This window comes from Lottia gigantea, assembly GCF_000327385.1.
Source record: "Lottia gigantea unplaced genomic scaffold LOTGIsca_122, whole genome shotgun sequence".
In the NCBI taxonomy this organism is placed as follows: Eukaryota; Metazoa; Mollusca; class Gastropoda; family Lottiidae; genus Lottia; species Lottia gigantea.
The window spans coordinates 12879-34065 of NW_008707266.1; the positions used below are offsets into that span (position 1 = coordinate 12879).

Below are 21187 nucleotides of genomic sequence, written 5' to 3' on the forward strand. Positions count from 1 at the left end.
AAATTGGTATTATGTCTAAATACAGGTCAGTTTTTGCATATTTGCATAGGAAGAAATTGTAGGACAGAAGGGAGGCCATGGAAACAATTTCTGGACAATAAAGCCGTGCATGTGAAAAGCTCTTGACAAAGTCTGTGACATAAAAACTTGAATTTGATTTTGTAGATTTACAGTACAGTACAACACAAGAATATCATCTGGTAAAAAAAGAGAAATACATCCCCGACTTCTCCTTACGAGCTGTAACTGATTTACAATTTTTACGGATCAGACGTGCCCACTATTTGGCTGCCAGACGCACTACTCTCATGATGAAAAAAGTTCAACATGGTCAAGACAATATTATTAAAGAGGAAGAAGCATTTACGAAAGAGTGGAAACAGGCCCTGAATGCCTCTTTAAGTTGGAACAGCAGTGCACTAAATGTGTCTGATCCTAATTCACTGGAGAATGGTCTTATGAAGAGAACGTTAACAGATGAGTTAGTTAAACCAAGATCTAAGAGTGAATTGGAAGAGAGTCGATCTCAAGCCTCTGCTGATTATTCTCCTAAAGCTTTACTGGAGCTGAAATTAAAAAGTTGTTCAGTTGATGATCTCCCACCTAAAAATGTCCTGCGTAAAGATAGCATCAAATCAGACCAGGTAGTGATCAATCATGCGGCTAAATTTCGAGCCAGTAACTCGGAACTGGTTCAAATGATTGATGAAGAGAAGACTCCGTTGATGCAACAAGAACAATCGGATGATAAACTTATCCAGAAATCAGCCACTAGTTTATAGTATATATCTGGGCATCAATCTTGATGCCTGTTTTAAATTTTACAGAGTTTTGCACATATATGTAATTAGAGGATTTGCTACATGCTGAAGTTAAGCTACACACCTTTGAGAAAACTAGAATCACCGATTTTAACAGCATTTACAGAAGTCCAATTTTAAATCAGGACAAATATTTTGAGTATAGAGAAAGACAAATTGTTAAAAATTTTGTTCCTTATTTTATTTTTAAGTGATTATCCGAACAAAATCTAAATGGATAGTTTTAGTCATTTCACTTCATGTATCATTTTGCAGATTTAAAATCTGATGTTATGTTTGTCTGCAATTAAATAAAAACAAACTACATTAACCAATGGAAAGAATCTTGCTCCTGAACATATGTTTCTGATATTATAGATCATGATGCAAATTACAGTTGTTTTTATATTTGATTGTAGACAATCAATATGTCTAATATCCTTAATAAGGTTCTATCAGCTGAGAATTTGGGTGGTGCTCGATTGGATTGGTCTGAACAGGTTCTGTCGGTTTTAATTCTGCTCTCAATCAAAAGGTATGGAAGCATTCAAAATTTTCATATTTTCAAAATTCTGTCTACACTTAATATTTCTTCAGCACACATGGAACGCATTCTGAAATCTGTTTTATTGAACTACCGTGAATCCCTATCATACAGAATACACCAATCAAACGACCCCCCTGGTATTTGGATCAGATTAGGTAATTGTGATCAGACTCTCTAGATTTCTATGTTATTATAGTTAAAGTTTTTAATAGTTTAAATAAGAGTTATTTGTATGATTTCTTCTTTTTAAAAGTGTATGGTAATAAACATGTAGGACAGTAATTGCCTATTTAACATATATAACTGAGTGCTCATGAAGTATTCTTGCTCTTATTCTTATGTTACTAAGTTTGCTTTATTTCTATTAAACATTATGAAATACTGATATTTAACTACAATTGTTGTCTGAAGTTGAAATGTTCACACATACTTATCTCCCTTTATGTGTAGTTTTGAATTGAAGTGATAAAAGGACTACTATGAATGCTTATCCTTTCAAGCTTTCAAATGATTATTCGGGCATTATGCAAGGGTGAAACTGCTTTTAGAAATAAGCAATTACATTGAGGGTGCTCCTTCTTACCATAGTAAAAAATTAGAAAGAAAATTTAATTAGAATGTCTTCTGGCTCATAAAAATATAATGTTGGTGATTTTACTATTGAAATGAGCACACTTCTCTCCCAGAAATTTCAAGTGAAAATTCTCTCTAAAATAATTTACCATGGATTGGGTCAGCTTTTAAAAACTACAAAATATCACCATAATCTTAATCCTTTTTATTCATTGCAATTTGCAAATTTAAAATGTAATTAATTAATGATACTAAATACTGGACACAGAATAAAAAGTGCCAAATACTACCTGTTCAAATTTACCTGGCTGTTACTTGATATTTTGATAAGAATCCGTCTTACATGAGGATGGCATCAACAGGTTTCGAAGACGATATCACTGCAAATTTCCACAAAACGTACATCAAAGTGAAATCAGATTTGACAAATCAGTTGCAATCAAATATAATCAATTATAACTATTAATTAATTATAACTGCTGACAGTTGGCATATGTTATCTTGCCTTACAACTTATATCTTCGAATCTTTGGTTTTGCTGAATTTTATCAAAGTTCGCCTCAATATAATTTTCAGGCAGAGCAGTTTTTTTTGTTATTTTGATGTTATTTTGTATTATATTTTGTACCAAAGTTTTTTTTATATATAACCGAAGAATTTGTATAGTGATAAATAATGTATTTTCTTCTTTTATATGTTAATACCCTGGTTTTCTTTTTACTATAGTTTAAATATAGTTGCCATACTTCAGAACTTACAATAAGTTATTTTGTACTTGATCTAGTCTTTGTATTCTTTTGTTTTGTCAGTGGCAAAAATTCATTTACAAATGAAAAATGTGGATTTTGTCCTAGATTACAGTACTGTTAGGTTTTGAATGCCTCTGGCACCATATTTGGAACACAAAACTTTAAAGGTAGCATGTTCAAATATAATTGTACTCAATTTTGAAGTCTACTACAGATTAGATTGGATGTGGTCCTCTAAAAATTCAATGTCATTAATGGAAAATATACTGTGGTCATCACCCAACAAGTTTAGATCTATATGTTATGACATTAATAATGCCCTATAAAGATGATACTTTCTGCATTATGTTTTTGTTGAATCACAAGAGAGCCAGAATCTGAGAAGTGTTACAGATTGCTGAAATGCAAATTTCAGTTTTATCCCCTTTTTTTCAATTGAATATATCAATTTTTACTGAGCTTTTATAAGCTTCTTCTCTAAGTGATATTTAATATTTTGAAAAGATGGTGACTATTGGAATATGCCATAATAATTGTTTGATATGTGTGTCAACAGTAGAGGCCATTCTGTTTCCAGCTTTCAATGGGTAAAAATTGGGGCAACCAATAAATCATCAAGTATCTTATACATTTCTGAAAGATATAGTTAATTATAAATCTGAAGTAGTCATTATGAAGAGTTTTAATATTTACCGTCCATTATTCAACATATGATTTTATCTCTTCTTAAAGGGATAAGGTACTTAATTTTTGACATAATAATTGAATCAATGCTTATTGAAGATATTGGTTGGAGCTTTAATGAATGATTAAATAACCTAATCCCTTAAATTTCCCTGATCCTTCATGGGCCCTGAGGAAATAGAAATTTCAATCGTGGGGTTTTAATATTTTATCAGATTATTCTTAACTAGAATTATTCCTTTCTTATTTTGATGAGTTTTCTATGCATATAATGTAGAATGATATCACTTAATAAATATAATAAACTAAATGAAAATATGACTTTGTTTTTTTTATACAAAACAGAAATTTTTCCATATTCGATTAGCTATCTAGAAGCCCTTATAATTCAAGCATTTGGTTTTTGATGCAGGTCTAGCATGATCAACCCCTGCGTGTATTAACTTAATATTGAACGCCGAGGTAAAAGGGATAACATATTTATAAGAACATCCCCTGATAACCAACACCTTCATCAAATTGGGAAAAAACGAAAAACCAAATGCTACAAAATAAAGAAACCTGCCCCTGTATTTGTCATTGCAAAAGTAAATAAACATAAATTTGTGAAATGCAGTTTATTTTACCGTCGTAGTCCATGTACGAAGTTCGTAATAGCTTGACATTATGAAGATGTTGTAATATGGGGTCCGTCCGTCTTGAATTTAGAGCTGTCTGTTTTCCAAGGCACATTCCCGTATACAAGAACGGAAATCATAGAAATTGTTTTCGTTGCCTCCCATTCCACTATAGTCCAATCTGTAGCAAGTATCATGTGCCGGATCATAGTAATATCTCATCTCTATCTTCGACCCATCACCTTGATGAGGTTCCAAATAACAATCTGAAAAATAGTGAAGTGTTGATGCTACTATTTAGATTGTGAAAGGTAAATGTCACATACAGTTCTGGTGTGAATATAAACTAAGGTGATTTTACTAAAGATCATGCCCATTTCAGACTGTAGTTCAACTAGACGATTGGGGGCTCGTGGACTTAAGTGAATTGGGGCTCCTCTCCGGAAATTTTTGTTTAAATTAGGACATAATATCGCCCATGGTAGAGCCCATGTATACGTTGTGGACCATTTTATAATTATTGTGTTAATCTTTTAATCGCTTTGGAATATATTTATCAATTTTGTATTATTCTGTTAGTAATGGTATCAGTATAGCCACTGATTTAGTTTACAATGGGTCCACATATTGATATTAAATCTCGGTTTAAGCTAACACAATATTTGCTCAAAGGAAGGGACAAAATATAGTCCTCGAGAAAAAATTGTACCCTTTCAAAACAGACAGATAAGGAAAGATGACCTCTTCAAGATATCCATACTATCGCACTTTGATCGTGATTAAGATTATTGGAATTTCCATATAAAAAAATAAAAAAACCACAGAGACCGATGGACTGGAAATGCTTAAAAACTGTGTTGTTAAACTTACGAGAATGGTGCGGTTTACACTTCTTCAAGCAATCGTACATACTGTGAAAATTATTACCATTTCTCTGGCAACCACTGTAGACAAATACTTCACACATTCCTGATAGCTTGTTGAAATAGTACCTCTCTTGGATCTCGGTACAGTTACCGGCAACCATTGGTTCCATGCATTCTGAAAGGACAACTCCACATCAGTGGCGGCGTTATGGTACAGCTGGGGACCGAGTGAATGGGGGGATGTTGTCGCGCCAGTGCCAATGTCTAGATTCAAAATCAGCAGCTTTGAGCCTTCCGTGGAGCATCTTCATTTCCTCTTTTTTCTTTTTTTCGTTGAAAAATATAAAATATTCTTAGACATGTTTGTATTGAAGTGGGGGGTAAAATTGGGGATATTTATAGACATATATTTTGGTTTTAGAAAAGGTCATATGTCTCCAAAAGGTTGTGTTTTTTTCTTGAAACAAAACGGAAGTTATGAACCCTAGAAAGCCTAAGGATAACAGATTTATCGATATAGCTGGAATGAAGAGAGTCGAAGCACAAAAATGAAAATATGTACCTCGTTCTGGGCCACATATCTCTAAACAGTCATTTCTGGTAGAAAATCTATTTTCATTGCCCCGACAGCCAGAGTAAGAAAACATATCACATCGTCCTACTTCAGCATTCCAACCAAACTGTACTTTACTGTAATCATAATCGCGATTATCACAGATGCCTCTATCAATTGGTAGATTGCAGTCTGAAAAAAATCATATCTAGCTGTAAATATTTACGAACACGGTTTTAATAACATATCACTGACGCCTGGCACCGTTTCATTTTTTTCTTAAAAATGAGATCATTCCAGTTTGTAAAAAATCAGGATGCCAATTTTCAGTTCGACCGGCAGAATTCATTATCAAACTGGATTTTCCATTACAGCTAACAGCTGATGGAATCAAGATGGATCTGATCAATCGCTAGATAGTCGAACTAAGATCATCGATTACTGAAAAAATTGATGTTGCCACCACAAGTGATCAGTTGCTCATGTGTCTGCTTCCAGAAAATTTAATATGGACCTTATCACCGATCCGACTTGTCTGAATCAACGATTGTCCAGTTGATTGCAATGGGTATAAGTTGGTTAATTTTCTTAAGGAGCGATTCCTTGAATCTCAAGAATAATAATAACTGCTTTATGCCAAAATTTGCAAACCTATCTGAGACTATTCCTTTATTCATCCAGATTTCAGTGGGATTCGTTAATCGATTCAACATCTAGTAAAATGAAATATTAGTAAACATTGACTTAATGTCAGAAATGTTTTAATTCGTTTTACTGAATAAACTATATATTTTTCATAATTTGGTATTAACATTTGTTTTTTTTTTAGGGCACAGATGGAAATGAGCAACGTATTGATTTATATCAAATTACATAAAAGTTAATTCAATCGAATTGAGCAAACATTTTTATAGATTGTATTAAGTCCGTTATGTATAGTATAAAAACGAGAGGGTTTTTATAATATTTAAAACTCCCAAGGAAAAGGGTTCTTAATATCATAAAAAAGACAAGCACTTTATAAATTTTGATTTAAGAAATTGTATAATTCTACAGAAGAGATGTTATCCGTCAAAGGTTAGCAACTCATGCCTACAAACTTCGGTTAATCAGCCAGCGACCAGTTAGCTATACTTTGTATCTTACTAGACATAGAAACGTCAGGCGACACCTGTGAATGTAAAATACCCGGAATTTAATTTACATGAATATATAGTACGAGATATAACATCCCATTTGATCTGTGGGATGAAACGAATGTTTTTCTACAGGTACGTAAGGCTTTAAACATAAAACCTCATCCTACGTGTATTCGATCTAGACTTAGCTAATACAATGTTCAACCTTGGGTCCTCAATTCCTCCGTAAGCATATGGCTCAGTAAGCTATTGTGTGCTTTGCGTGTGTGATATCTACGGACAGCTGGCAAGGTAACAAAATGGAGGAATCCCTTGTACAACAACATTACTGTGTGGTCTTTCCAATATACAATCCCCTCAGCGCTTTTTATCCCTGGTTGGCGATGTTTTCAGTTTGAAGACGTCTAGATGTGGAGAGAAATGACGTCAACTGGAATCTTATTAATCGCTTATCTTCAGTCATCGTGTAAGTACATCCCCCATTCGTCATACTTCTTCGACCAAATCCCGTATTCGAGATGCGATGATCGTTAGCCGACATTGTTTTAACTCAATTATGAATGATTGTAACTCAATTATAAATTATCATAACTCAATTATAAATTGTTTTAACTCAATTATGAATTATTGTAACTCAATTATACATTTCATTTACCTCAATTATACATCGTTTTAACTCAATTACAAATTGTTTTAACTCAATTATAAATTGTTTTAACTCAATTACAAATTGTTTTTACTCAATTACAAATTGTTTTAACTCAATTACAAATTGTTTTTACTCAATTACAAATTGTTTTAACTCAATTACAAATTGTTTTTACTCAATTATAAATTGTTTTAACTCAATTATGAATTATTGTAACTCAATTATAAATTATTGTAACTCAATTATAATTATTTTTTACTCAATTATAAATTGTGTTACCTCAATTATATGTTTTAACTCAATTACAAATTGTTTTAACTCAATTACAAATTGTTTTTACTCAATTATAAATTGTTTTAACTCAATTATGAATTATTGTAACTCAATTATAAATTATTGTAACTCAATTATAATTTTTTTTTACTCAATTATAAATTGTTTTACCTCAATTATATGTTTTAACTCAATTATAAATTGTTTTAACTCAATTATAAATTGTTTTAACTCAATTATAAATTGTTTTAACTCAATTATGAATTATTGTAACTCAATTATAAATTGTTTTAACTAAATTAAAATTGTTTTACCTGAATTATAAATTGTTTTAACTCAATTATAAAAATGTTTTAACTCAATTTTAAAAATGTTTTAACTCAATTATAAATTTCATAAGTAAAGAATCTTGTTTTTTTTCAATTTTGAATTGTTTTATTTATAACATTTAAATGTACATTATCTTAAATCAAATCAAAAGAACTTAAACATATCCCAAAAAATACATTTACAAAAAATACTTACTGTGTCCAAAAGAACCATGGAAGGAAAGCAAAATCAGAAGAGAGAAGAGAAACATTTTGCAGAAGTAGTTATTCCTAGACATTCCATGAAGACAATGGTGGACGTAATCTTGAAAATGTCTTAAATAGCGAGGATCACGAGTTTATGAATTGATTTGTATATAGAATATTGGAGGTTTTATTAGTTTAGGAATTTGTATTTTTGTAAATGTTGATATTCAAGTGAAATATTGATGTTGTTAATCAATGATATAAGACGGCGACATCTGTACATTGAAATCAACTGATTTCAGTTTAAATACACCCATAAACTCTGAACTATAATTTAATCTTCATTATACAGATTTAAAGGTAAAGTTGGTCCGAATCTTAATTTAACAGCATCTTCATAATGCCAAACTATTGCGTACTTCGTCTTGAACCTTGAGTGCAATAGCCACCTCCCGTGTATCACAGAAGTTTGAATATTTGATTGGATTGTGCGTTAGCAAATATAGCCAATCAGAATGACTGTAAAAAAGCCATAGACATTGTGAAGATGATTTTATCACATGCATGGTAGACATGTCTCACAGGCCTTGCTATGTATTGCAATTAATCCAATCCAAAATACAAATTCTATTTTTCTAATATTCTTGTCTCCAATGTAATCTAACAAGTTTCTTTTTTTTAATCATTACTCATTTATTATCGATTGATTGATTGTCGATATCGTTTGGACGTGTACAGGGTCACTGACAGGCATTATTAAAGTTTTATTAATTCATGCATACTTGGGGTTATTCAGATGGTGGTCTAGATAAATAACATAGGTTTAATAACTTTAATTTGAGCACGTCCCTATAATTAACAACGAATTGCCCTCTTTCACAGACCACATTAAAATACTACAATTAACTTCCAAACTCCTCTTATTTCAGAATATAAAGAATCGCTATGTGACTAAACAATAGACAAATCGGTCTCAAAGATTATCTTCTAATCCCCTCAAATAGATGAATATATTATATTTTTTCATTGAGTACCTCTGCTTTATTCAAATAGTCAAATTTCTCTCAAATAGTCGATTTCATTGTCCCTTTGTTCCGGGTTGGTCACTCTTTCAGCCCCCTTTATCTGTCGTCATTGTTTCATCCAGTGCGATAAAAATACGTATAAAAACTGTTGAACATCACTGATCATTGTCTTTCTGAATGAGAACTGTCAAGATGAGGATGAGGAACTTTGCTTGTTTGCTATTAATTCTTAGCATATCAGTAGTATCCAGCGCAAAATGTAAGTTTGTTTCATTTAACTTTCTGTGAGTGTTCCTTATGTCTTGCTGAAATTACAAGTATTACAAGAGGAATTTCTAACGGTTTAATCACTCTTTTTTAAGTTTGTCTGGAGTTTTTCGCGAAAGACTTTGCAGAATGTAGAGATACTTGTGATGGTTTTGGCACAGAAAACAACAAATATGGTATATTTGGTTGCTTTGGACCGAAATGTTGCATTCCAGACACGGCAAGTAAGTTTCAGTTTTCATTTTTTTTTGTATTTATTTATTTTTAGAATCTACAGTTTGTAACAGCTTCAGAGCCGACTATTTACCTCATTATTGGGCATTATTTTAACACCAGAACAATTTCCTTGATCATTCATTCATTCATATTTTCATTCATTCATTCATTCCATTTCATTTCCAGACAGACCCAATACAACACAAGCACCAAGTTCACCCTCAAGCACCATGATGACCCAACCCACGACAGTTGCTAAATCCAATGTTCCTCTTAATGAACAATGTGGTGTTGGTAGACTTCCTACTTCTAGAATACTCGGTGGTGGGATGACCAAACCTTGTGACTGGCCATGGCAGGTGTCCGTCAGAAGTCGAGTCAGCGAGCTTGGTGATATTGGTCCTATGAACACGTTTCCATGGTGTAGTGGTGTTTTAATTAGTGATCAGTGGATTCTTACTACTGCCTATTGTGTTATCTTGTAAGTAATATATCGATCTGAACATACTGTATCTACATATTATTAAACGGCGCTCTAGTTATATATTACTTTTTAGCACTAGTTAAGGGAATTATTTTGGTCAACAAAAATCCAAATTTACTTGGAGCATGACGATAAATATATACCGAAACAAATGTTTTTTAGGCAAGTCTCTGAATTGTCGATTGGCACCACTTGTTCCAGAAGGGCGGGCTTGTTCTCCTATGCTATCGACATTTACTACAGTATATATTTTCTTGGACCTTACATTCAGCTAACTTTTCGATGATGTCTGAGCTGTCAGTTGGTTTCTATTGCGGGTCCACGAAACACTCTAAAACCATTGGACTCCGTTGATTCCGTCATCAAAGTAAACCTTCCAGATCTGTAGTGTCAAAGAGCTGTTGGATCCGCCATCTAACTTTCTAGATTGCGGATTCTACAATCATGACCCTCAAGAGCTGATGACGACTAATGGCAATCTTTGTTGCAGATCAATATCATCTGGTAGAAATATAGAGAATGTTTTAGTTACAGCCGGTGAATATAATACTAGAGAAGCTGATTATTCTGGGAGGATGATTAATGAACAGTATTTAAAAGTAATTGATATCAAAATACACCCTGAATATTATAAAACTGATATTAATACCATTACACCTGATGATATCAGTAACACAGCTGATAAAACATGTAAGTTCTTTATAATAAAGTACGATATTACACCTGATGATATCAGTAACACGGCTGATAAAACATGTAAGTTCTTTATAATAAAGTACGATATTACACCTGATGATATCAGTAACACGGCTGATAAAACATGTAAGTTCTTTATAATAAAGTATGATATTACACCTGATGATATCAGTAACACGGCTGATAAAACATATAAGTTCTTTATAATAAAGTACGATATTACACCTGATGATATCAGTAACACGGCTGATAAAACATATAAGTTCTTTATAATAAAGTATGATATTACACCTGATGATATCAGTAACACGGCTGATAAAACATATAAGTTCTTTATAATAAAGTATGATATTACGCCTGATGATATCAGTAACACGGCTGATAAAACATGTAAGTTCTTTATAATAAAGTATGATATTACACCTGATTATATCAGTAACACGGCTGATAAAACATATAAGTTCTTTATAATAAAGTACGATATTACACCTGATGATATCAGTAACACGGCTGATAAAACATATAAGTTCTTTATAATAAAGTACGATATTACACCTGATGATATCAGTAACACGGCTGATAAAACATATAAGTTCTTTATAATAAAGTATGATATTACACCTGATGATATCAGTAACACGGCTGATAAAACATATAAGTTCTTTATAATAAAGTACGATATTACACCTGATGATATCAGTAACACGGCTGATAAAACATATAAGTTCTTTATAATAAAGTACGATATTACACCTGATGATATCAGTAACACAGCTGATAAAACATGTAAGTTCTTTATAATAAAGTATGATATTACACCTGATGATATCAGTAACACAGCTGATAAAACATGTAAGTTCTTTATAATAAAGTACGATATTACACATGATGTAATATGATGATGTAAGTTCTTTATAATGAAGTACGCCATTACAACTTTTGAAGGTATTACAAAGATTGCAGAATGTAACATTCGTCGAAATAAAAACTGTACCATACAGTATCAATACCACTTTTCATAGTTAAAAGAAACGAGAAATCCTTAGTTAAGCCAATCAGTAATAGTGTTCACAGCTCACCGTCGAAATTTGAGCTTTCAAATCCATGTGTATCCAGAATTATCCGACGACTCGTCATTTTAAGCTACTCTGTGATATATAGAAAACAGCAATATAGAATTGTAGGTAAAATTCCCAGTTTGAAGGAATTGTGCGTTTTTCGTACATTTCTAGTACTATTGAAGACTATTTACATATTTTCAAGATTCCCGATATGGCGCATCTGTCTATTTTTCTTAAAGATACAGCGGAAGTTTATACAGTTATCTCTTCTAGTTCTAATTATTTAATCTATGATGATGAAAATGACCAAGAATATCAGCAATTGTATACTTTTGCGAAATAGTAAAGACAATCTTTTTTCGTTTACAGCTTATAACTTTGCGCTCATGAAACTGGAAGCACCAGCAACGATTGGTCAATGCGTCCAGAAGGTTTGTACACCAAAAGTAGAGAGTTGTTGGTCGAAGAAAATGTGTAAGATAGCTGGCTGGGGAAATAAAGACACCGACACAATTGGAGGTAATTTCTTCTGAAGTGCACCTGTTTCCAACTGACTGATGTATGGCAAGCTTGAATGTGCCTCGTTAGAAAAAGACGAAGATCGCTTACTCTTGTTGAGTATAAGCTGTAATGGGTGCTGCGATTGTTAGCACCATTTAGTTTGATTTTGTACGATGATAAGGTCTGACAATTGGACTCGTGTAGAGTTTTGCTGTCTAGTTTCAAGCACATCTTGAAAATCGATCACATGAATTGGTGCTTTATGTTTCAGAAACATCTCTAGAACTATTAGAAGCTGATATCACTCTATATAGTCCCGCTGTCTGTGAAACTATTTATGATATAAATCTAAATATGACAGAAGAAATGAAACCATTGACAACTTGTGCCCGTCCTACTAATCCCGGTGTTAATGTTTGCTTGGTAAGTTTTACTAGAAGGTTTTTATTTGGCATGTAAGTGACTTTAAGTGAAGTCGTGGTTTATCACATGAGGAAGAGACAATTGCATTCATTATTATTGGAGAGTGGAGACTCTGGTGACTGGGGTATTGGATGTATGTATGTATAGGCGATAAGGAGTGGGGACTACATATAAAACCCAACCCAATTTTCAGAGTTGGGAGCAAATGTATAGCTGGTTTAGGGGTGGGGAATACATTCATACAGAATTCGCAATTGGGACTATAGGCATTGGTGTTAGTGAAGTGGGACCACAGATATGAATGATTGGGAAGTGGGAACTTGTCTGAATGGAATTTGAAAAATAAAATGACTTGCGGTAGAATATAACTATTGTTGAACCAATCCCAATATGATTACAAGTTACAGTTTGAACTGTTTACATTACAGGGTGATAATGGTGGTATGGTAGTCTGTAAAGATGAAAACGACAAATGGACGGTTGAAGGTCTGATTAATAGACCAACTGATGAAGCTTGTAAGGCGGATGACATGTTTTTAATATCATATACACAACCTGCTATGGACTGGATACATTCGACTACTGGCATGTAAACCTCATACCCGAACCCACTTTAGGTTTCCAACCTTTTTTCTGTACCGTAATATATTTAAATAAACGTTCTGCAATTCAAGATACCTACGTTTTAATGCTTACGTTTCTATAGGAAAATTAACGCGCCCTACAGAATTTACTGACCTTATTATATAAAACTCTGGGTTATCGCGCGGCAAAAACAAACGAACCATTGTAGTCTAATGACTTAATATTGGGTTGCTTCCCTTCGCTCGCTCAAAGACTCCATTATGACCATACGTGATTTAGAAAAAAGGCGTTGTCATAACGCCTGTCACCAAAAGAAGCAGATAACACAGAATGTGTAGTTGTTGGTAGTCGTGGTGAGTAGGTAGTTAGATCTGATCCATTAGATATTTTGGTACCGTTGATTCGGAAGTGGAGCAATCTGCAGATCTGGTCGGGTCAAAGGTAAAGGCGATCCCTGGCTAGCTCAAAGTTAAATATCAATGATGTAGCCTTCATTTTGTTGGGCCACAAGTTCCATGGACCTGGTTCTAATAATTTTAATACATTGAAATTCTTGTTGAACAAAAACTATTTCATCATCACAACCAGGATGTGTTACAAATCAATATCAGGTGTTAACAATCAGATTCTAATATTTGTTTAACTGTTATACGTTAATAACTTTAAGACTTTAAAAAGTCCAGAATTAGACGTTGTTGATAATTTGTTTAACTCCATCGACACGACTGACCGACATATTGTGTAACATCTATAGATCACTATTACTGAAGATTTTATTGCTATTCTGTATAGTCTCTTTGCCCAAACTAAGAACTGTGACTTCTGGTGGTTATCTCCCCTTACTAGTAACTTTGGGTCCCAAAGTTTCTGATTTGCTCTTGATTAGAACATGATGATCAAGTATTCATGTCATATCCTCTCTATAGAGCGAGCAGAAAGGTACCCTGCTACAAATGTTTGTCTCAAATAAATATAGCGCTGTTTGGTTCGATTTTTGCCCGAGTGGTGATTTGGTGATTGGACAATGGAGTAAAGGTTTTTTGCACATCTGTGGGCGATTCCATACATAAACACGAGGAGTCCACTTCACGTTGAGGTAGCATAAGTGATAATCGACAAAATAGTTTCAATTATCCCCAAAATAAAGTGGACTGAACGAGTTTTGAATCGTACTCAGATGTGCACAAATTTCTGTACTCGACTATAGTATATTGTTAATCACAAAACCAAACTTTTACTGGAAAACACAGACTATACACAAGGAAATTGCGTTGTTTAAGTCATTTAAGTCGGCCTTCGGTCATAACGGTTTCATACACGCTTAATGCACCCATATAGTGTGCGAAGGCCACCTCATTTATTGTATTGTATTGTATTGGTTGTTTGTATTTGCTTTCCGTGACAGATTTCAATCTCACCACACCGAAGATAGAATGTTTTAATGGAAAATGTCAACAAAGAGAAATATGAGCATCCCTGTGTGAAATTGAATTAAATCGAGATGGTGTTATAAACGAAAATCATTAACAAAATCAGACAAATTAAGGAAATGTCTTATATATTGCTATGCACTTAACTGGCTTTGGTACACGGGTTGGTAAATATTGCAATGCACTTTTTTGTACGCGGATAGTGTTGTAGAACTTCACAGATTTGCCTCTATGTACACAAGTTCACGGTCATGGCGAGTCTTTCTGCACTCGTGCATATTGATTTCTGTTAAAAGACAGACATGTTTATTTTTATCCTGCCGGTGTTATTCCTAATTCCTTGCCGAGGTGGGGTTACTTAATTTTTATACGCCCACACGTAAGTATGGGCGTATATTGTGGTTGCCCCTGTCGGCCCGTCGGTCGGTCCGTCCGTCCGTCCGTCCGTCCGTCCGTTCACATTTACCTCGTGCTCACTCTACAGGCTACAATTCTCTATAGATTCTTTTGATCTTTTGTATGTGTGTCAAAATCATTATGAAGATGTGCACTATTGAATTTGGTGATGATCCGATGATTTTCTTCAGAGATATCGCATAAAACTCTGATATCGCGTTCATTTTTTTCACTTATTTTGCTCGTGCCCACCTTAAAGACTACAATTCCCCAAGGATTCTTTTGATTGTTTGTATCTGAACGGTCACAAGTTTCGATCTAAGTCTGTTTAAATAGAAATTATTGCACTTAAGGTCAGTAGGTCAAAGGTCGTGCTTACAGGTCTTTCGTATGCTCGTGTACTGGTGTCTGTAATCGTGTTACAATCCAACAACCACTCCTGGTCGCTTTAGACTACTTTACACAATGCAATCATTCGGCAATAGAAAATAAAATATTATTTATACCACGAATTATTCCGTTTCCTTATATGCATATAGAATACTCTTTGTGATCGGGAATTTTCAATCCGCAAACATAGTCGCACAATAAATTCCCAAAGGCTCTTATTCAGCTACTGGCAAAAATAATACATTGCTTCATTATATGACCAACGTTTCTAATATAAGTTCTCCTTATAGGCTTTAGGAACACGATCTTGAAATACGGTCTAGACACATTGAAAACATAATGAGTTTTTCTTTGATCATGTTTACTTTCAAGTGTAATCAAGAATGTCTGACTTTAAGAAAAAAAACTATTTTCTAGACTTGCAAAAACTAAACATCAACAGTATCAGAATGATAAAGGTTTCAAGGCAAACCTTAGAGAAAATCACAAAAGAGTCAGGATTATAGGGGAAAAGGGTTTATACAATCGATCATGAATCTCAAAAGGAATGGGGTTTTAGAAAGGAAAAAGGTTGAAAACCCATGGGCTAGGGTAAGAGCTGGTAAGGTTAAGATAGCAAGCATGTATGCAATGCTGTTGATTAAGCTATGTCGAAATCAAACTAATGACGTAGCTGTCGCGAAGTCCATTTGATATTAATGGAAGTATTTGCGATGGTGGAGTCAACGGTGAAGAATTTCTGCAATTACAGAAACCTCAGACAGTCCAATGGAATGATGCAAATAAATATAAATATATCATAAATACATATAAAAGCTAGAAAACCTTTTTAAAAACATCTTAAATACTGTTTGTCTTAAATAATGTTTGTCTTAAATACTGTTTGTCTTAAATACTGTTTGTCTTAAACTCTGTTTGTCAGCTGGATAGTATTTTTAGGCGACCTTCTGTGGGAAATTGAAGTCGGTTAGAGCGTTGGTTAGTTCCGAACAAATGGTGGTCATAGGTTCTTATCCTGGTAGGCATGTACAACTATTTCTTAAAAGGTTTGGCGTAGATCAGGATTTACCCAAGGATCAGTTGGTAAACAGGATTCTCGTGAATATAAATGACAGTTTCCTTGTAAAAAAAAAACTGGTTGTTTCTATCTTTTCGTCCTTTTCTTTACCGTTTTATTGGAATTAATTTGTACAGACTCTAGAACGTGTAGAACAATTATATTATGATAGACATTGTCAAAACAGAAATCTGAGGAATGATGATATATGGTCATAAAAATTATACAATATAATGAACAAACCACGTAATGTCACCTGAGATACATGATCTTGGCTTTCTATAATGTAACGAATAAGCCTAGCTCGAGGACAAGGTTTTAGTCTCATGGTTAATTGGCTATTACACTCCCCGTAGTAAATCTCTGAAAGACTTTAGTTATAATGAAGTCTGTACCAGTCCTAATAATATCTACCTAGGTCACAGACTGCAGTGTATTAGACGAGTCAGATTGTGATGAAAAAACCATCATCAAATATACAACATCTAGTTATTTCAAGGATGTACGGTATGAAATAAAAATTAAATAAAAGTAGTTTTATGTCCTACTTTTTGCACTCTGATTGGGCCAATGAAGGCGGACAACGCAATATTATATTGTTATTTTTGCAACTCTTATTATTTCCCCTATACATAGACGGGGATGTCAACAGATCTTGATTTTTCAACAGCGCACTGGTCAGTCAGAACCCAGTCGGTCACAACTTAGACCTGTGGTAGAGTACCACCCAACTGCCAATTTAAAATTGGGACCACAAAAAGCCCGGACCATTAAAATACTGTTAGATACTTACTTACTTCACAATAGCTTAACTCAATTGAAAAGCTATTAAGATAAATTTATAGACGATAATCTAACTTAACAGTTAAAATGTAAAAATCATTAAAGGTAAATGACATGCAATTTTTAGCGTTCAGGGAATTTATACAACACACTCCTACACGAAAATGTATTTGTTACCTTTGGGAAATATGGAAAATACGACTGTCGAAATGGTAAAATTGCATTCGTAATTTTAAAAAGGTGCTCTGAAGTCTTGTTTTCTTCTGGGGAACTCGGGTAGTGTATTAATGCTGTATTTGTTACCTCTTGGGAAATACAACTTTCGAAATGGTAAATTGCATTCGTAACTTCAAATTATGCTCGGAAGTGGTTTCTGTTGGAGAACTCGGGTAGCTATCACGACTTGATATGCAATATATTTCTCGTTGCAGCGCTGTTTAATCTATGTACTTAATTTTCATCTCCCAGAATACAGAATTAACCTGTTTCCGGTGATTATATTAAACAGTTACTCGGCTACTGCTCGAAATAATTCTGTTTAATTAATAGAAGCCTCCGTTCATATTCAGAAAGTTCATCGTCCAGAACAACCAGGAAGAGTCTTTAGTAGGAATTCGTTATCGGATCAATATCAATGATCTATCTGATAACATAATGATTTCTGATCAACTGGTCTTTTTAGCCGAGCAATCATATCGCTCACCCGGATACCGTCAACCAGTTCATTTTATATTCAAGGGTATTTTGGACAATCAATTAGAATTATATAATGAACACATGTGATATAAGTTTTAAGCGCTTGCGCCTTTACTGATTTTTTATATGCGCCACGAATAGAATCAAGTGGTAATTACAACTTCCTAGTTGAAAACTATCCCCTTCCAAGAGGTAACCTAGTTCTCCAGCAGAAAACACGACTTCCGAGCACAATTTTGAATGTTATTTACCATTTCAGAAGTCGTATTTTCCAGCGGTAACAAATACAGAACGCGTTTATAGGATTCCTCAGAAACTTGTGATTCTTCAACATGAATATGTATATGGGACAATCCAAAATGAAGAAAAAGTATGCATCTTTGTTTATTCATAATATATATATTTATATTATTTTATATATTTAATTGTTCTTCCTGACATGTTGGGGCTTTGTCGGTTGTTTCATTTTCTCTCTCTCTCTCTCTTCGTGTACTCCTCCACCCAAATTAGTTCGATAGCATTCATGTTCAATTGTGGGATTAGTAAAATTCTCAAAATGTGATGCCTTTATACACTTTATAAATAAAAGGAACCGTTTGTTAGTCGTTATGTTTTGACGGAGCCCGGACTTTATTAAGCAGATTTTGAGATATTTTTTATATTGCAAAAAGGACAACTGTAAACATCACAATGAAACACGTGCGCACATAATTGCGTGATGCAGACATTTGACTTTTTTCAGGGAGAAACAATTTTATTTTAATTAAATAAGGAAACAACTTTCTTGTAATGTTCTGTAATCGTTAATTTGCATGTTGCTGGCTTTCCCTACAAATCTAACCTCACATAAACACATTTTGCTCACGAATCCTTCCGAACAATACGACTCTTTACGGATCACTTTACGTGTTCAATCGCAAGTTTAGGTACAGAATTCCTGATATCCGTTAATAACTCGTTATAACTCGCGATATCTGGGAAGAGTAGATCACAATTTTCTTCTTTAATTAGTAAGAATTTCGTTATAAAATGTGACAGTAGCATAATGAAGCGCCATATTCAATATTCAACCACTTTGGTGCTGAAAAGAAGGATTTATCTATGTTATGATCTAATTTTCTTACAATAACAATTTCATACACGATCAATGTTCACAAGATGAGTAATTTCAAAGTATACTCGAATTTAATAAAACTTGATGAAGGTAATAACGAGGTGAATATCTCTTCAATATTGTTGTTATTTTAACTAAACATATGTACGAATTTTCAAATTAAATTGATTGACACGATAATGACGTGTAGAGGTAAAAAATGGATGTTTATTTATCTAAACTAATTTTCCTCCGGTTTGCCTAATCAGTGTAAATTTCTAAATCTAATGTTAGTCGAGTTTATTGGTGTTGGCAATCACTTAGGCTCATCAATTTACTTCATTTTTAAACTACCTTACATTCCTTCAGCTCATTTGTTCAAACTTCTCACTTAAATAACGTAATTAAAGAAACACAACTTAATGACCTGGATGACCCAGAAAAAATAACAAAATATCTGCCTCGATCTACAACAAAATCTACAATAAATGGATGATAAAAGGTCTTACAAAGACAGGAAATTAAAATGTCTATACAAATAAAACGCAATCATCTGGTAAAAAGATTTTTGGTATTTTGTGGTAATATATAGGCTACACTGTCTAGAAACAATAATATTTGTTGTAACGTTTTAGAAAATAATAACCCAATACTAAAATAAAATGGAAGTTTCCCTGAATGCAAATTGTTGATTTTCGGTTGGATTAAGAGCTGTCGGGCGAAGTCGCAAGATCGCCATAAATGCACCATCGAAGTACTCATAGAAGTCAGTACGACATCAAAACTGATGAGTATGTTCACCCGTTACGAGAAAACGGGTACAATTTCTGATTCTCTCGCTCTTTATTTCAGAAACATGTAAAAAAAAAAGAAACTTTGATGATGATCTTATTTCTTTTCAGAAGATCAAAACTTTAGTAAGAAGCTTTTCATCGCTACTGCTACTGTTTCAAACAACCTGAAGGTATTTGGTCAAACCTTTGTTCTTACAATAATTAACTAAACAAGCTCACGAACCTATTAAAATTTGTTACCAGAGGCTGATGTTGAAAAAGGCGCAAAAAAAAACAATGAAGTATTGGTATATGATAGTCCGAACAGAGTTTATCATGGTTTATGTAAGCAATTGCCATCTCAACTATGAAAAGCGGTTAATTAATGCTATGCAGTGTGAAATGGGGTAAATGATCATTTTTCGATTTTCAGTGTGACAAGAACCCGGTCTGTTGTACGGTATAAGATTCCATCCAAGTGGTGCAAATAGGTGCCGGCTTGTGATACCGCAAAAAAGTATCTCATTGCTCTTTTGTCCCATAACGACTTCAGTTTTTACCATAACCACAAAACTAAATTTACAAAACTTTGGACAGTTAATATTAGAAGAAGATAACTTATTATCAAAGTTATTATTAATTTAGTTTATTTATTATTTTTCGGGGAAGTTCAAATGTAACGTTTCACACGTTTAACTTTCACAGACATTCAGTTTAGACACAATATGTGGAATCAGTTTTTGGTATGTAACAATTCTTTGTGGTAACGGTATTGGTTTACAAAGTACACAAAACATCTTCAGAATACATGTTCTGTTTCTTTCGACAACAAGGAATTTATGTTGCAATGAAAAGCATTTCGAGAGCAAAGAAAAAAGTCCATGATTAAAAGAAATGAGATGCCCTGCAGTTTGACATCGCACTGTGCACAGTATGAGCTAGTGAATACCGTCATTTGGATGCGTCACTGCCGGAGCATCGTCTTGTATGTGATGCTTCAAGTCATCATGGATAAGTCACCTTTTCTCATTCGTTGCTACCCCCGCTGTAGATTGATAGGGTAATCCATTACAGATCGTTGATTACAGGTTCTACAAAGTACTATCCTCTAACCGGTTATCCTTATCAAATATGATTTTCAAGGGACCGTTTTCGACAAAACAATTGGTATATACACATCATGTCGTTAAGCAAATATCAAATACATTTTGTTGCTGGAAAAGCAACGTTCAAACGTAAATGTTTCTTCCAGCAGCAAAGCTTTTCAGAGTACTATAATTTCTGTAGTTAAAACAAGAAGCATAACCTTACCCTTGGCCTTGGTTTTGTCTGTATTATAGATCGTT

At 33.6% G+C, this 21187-nt stretch overlaps 2 protein-coding genes across 2 annotated transcripts; one reads left to right on the top strand and one right to left on the bottom strand.

The window, feature by feature from the left end:
• Window positions 1-3955: 3955 nt before the first annotated feature.
• Window positions 3956-8062, bottom strand: LOTGIDRAFT_224731 (hypothetical protein). The gene is made up of 4 exons (XM_009048458.1): window positions 7976-8062; window positions 5399-5581; window positions 4841-5011; window positions 3956-4236 (listed from the first exon to the last, which is right to left on the bottom strand). Exons 1-4 carry the CDS (start codon window positions 8055-8057, stop codon window positions 4058-4060), a joined length of 615 nt encoding a protein of 204 aa, XP_009046706.1. The 5' UTR covers window positions 8058-8062; the 3' UTR covers window positions 3956-4057.
• A 2470-nt stretch (window positions 8063-10532) lies between these two features.
• Window positions 10533-11552, top strand: LOTGIDRAFT_138170 (hypothetical protein; the record flags this gene model as incomplete). The annotated part of the gene is made up of 1 exon (XM_009048459.1): window positions 10533-11552. The coding sequence occupies one exon, from the start codon at window positions 10533-10535 to the stop codon at window positions 11550-11552; it is 1020 nt and encodes a 339-aa protein (XP_009046707.1).
• Window positions 11553-21187: the final 9635 nt, after the last annotated feature.

Bases quoted from the DNA above. Each gene is read 5' to 3' on its own strand.
- LOTGIDRAFT_224731 (XM_009048458.1), bottom strand. From the start codon at position 8,057: ATGTCTAGGAATAACTACTTCTGCAAAATGTTTCTCTTCTCTCTTCTG. The intron at 5,582-7,975 runs GTAAGTATTTTT...GATTTTTTTCAG, and splicing joins CCATGGTTCTTTTGGACACA to ACTGCAATCTACCAATTGAT. The intron at 5,012-5,398 runs GTACATATTTTC...TTGTCCTTTCAG, and splicing joins GATATGTGGCCCAGAACGAG to AATGCATGGAACCAATGGTT.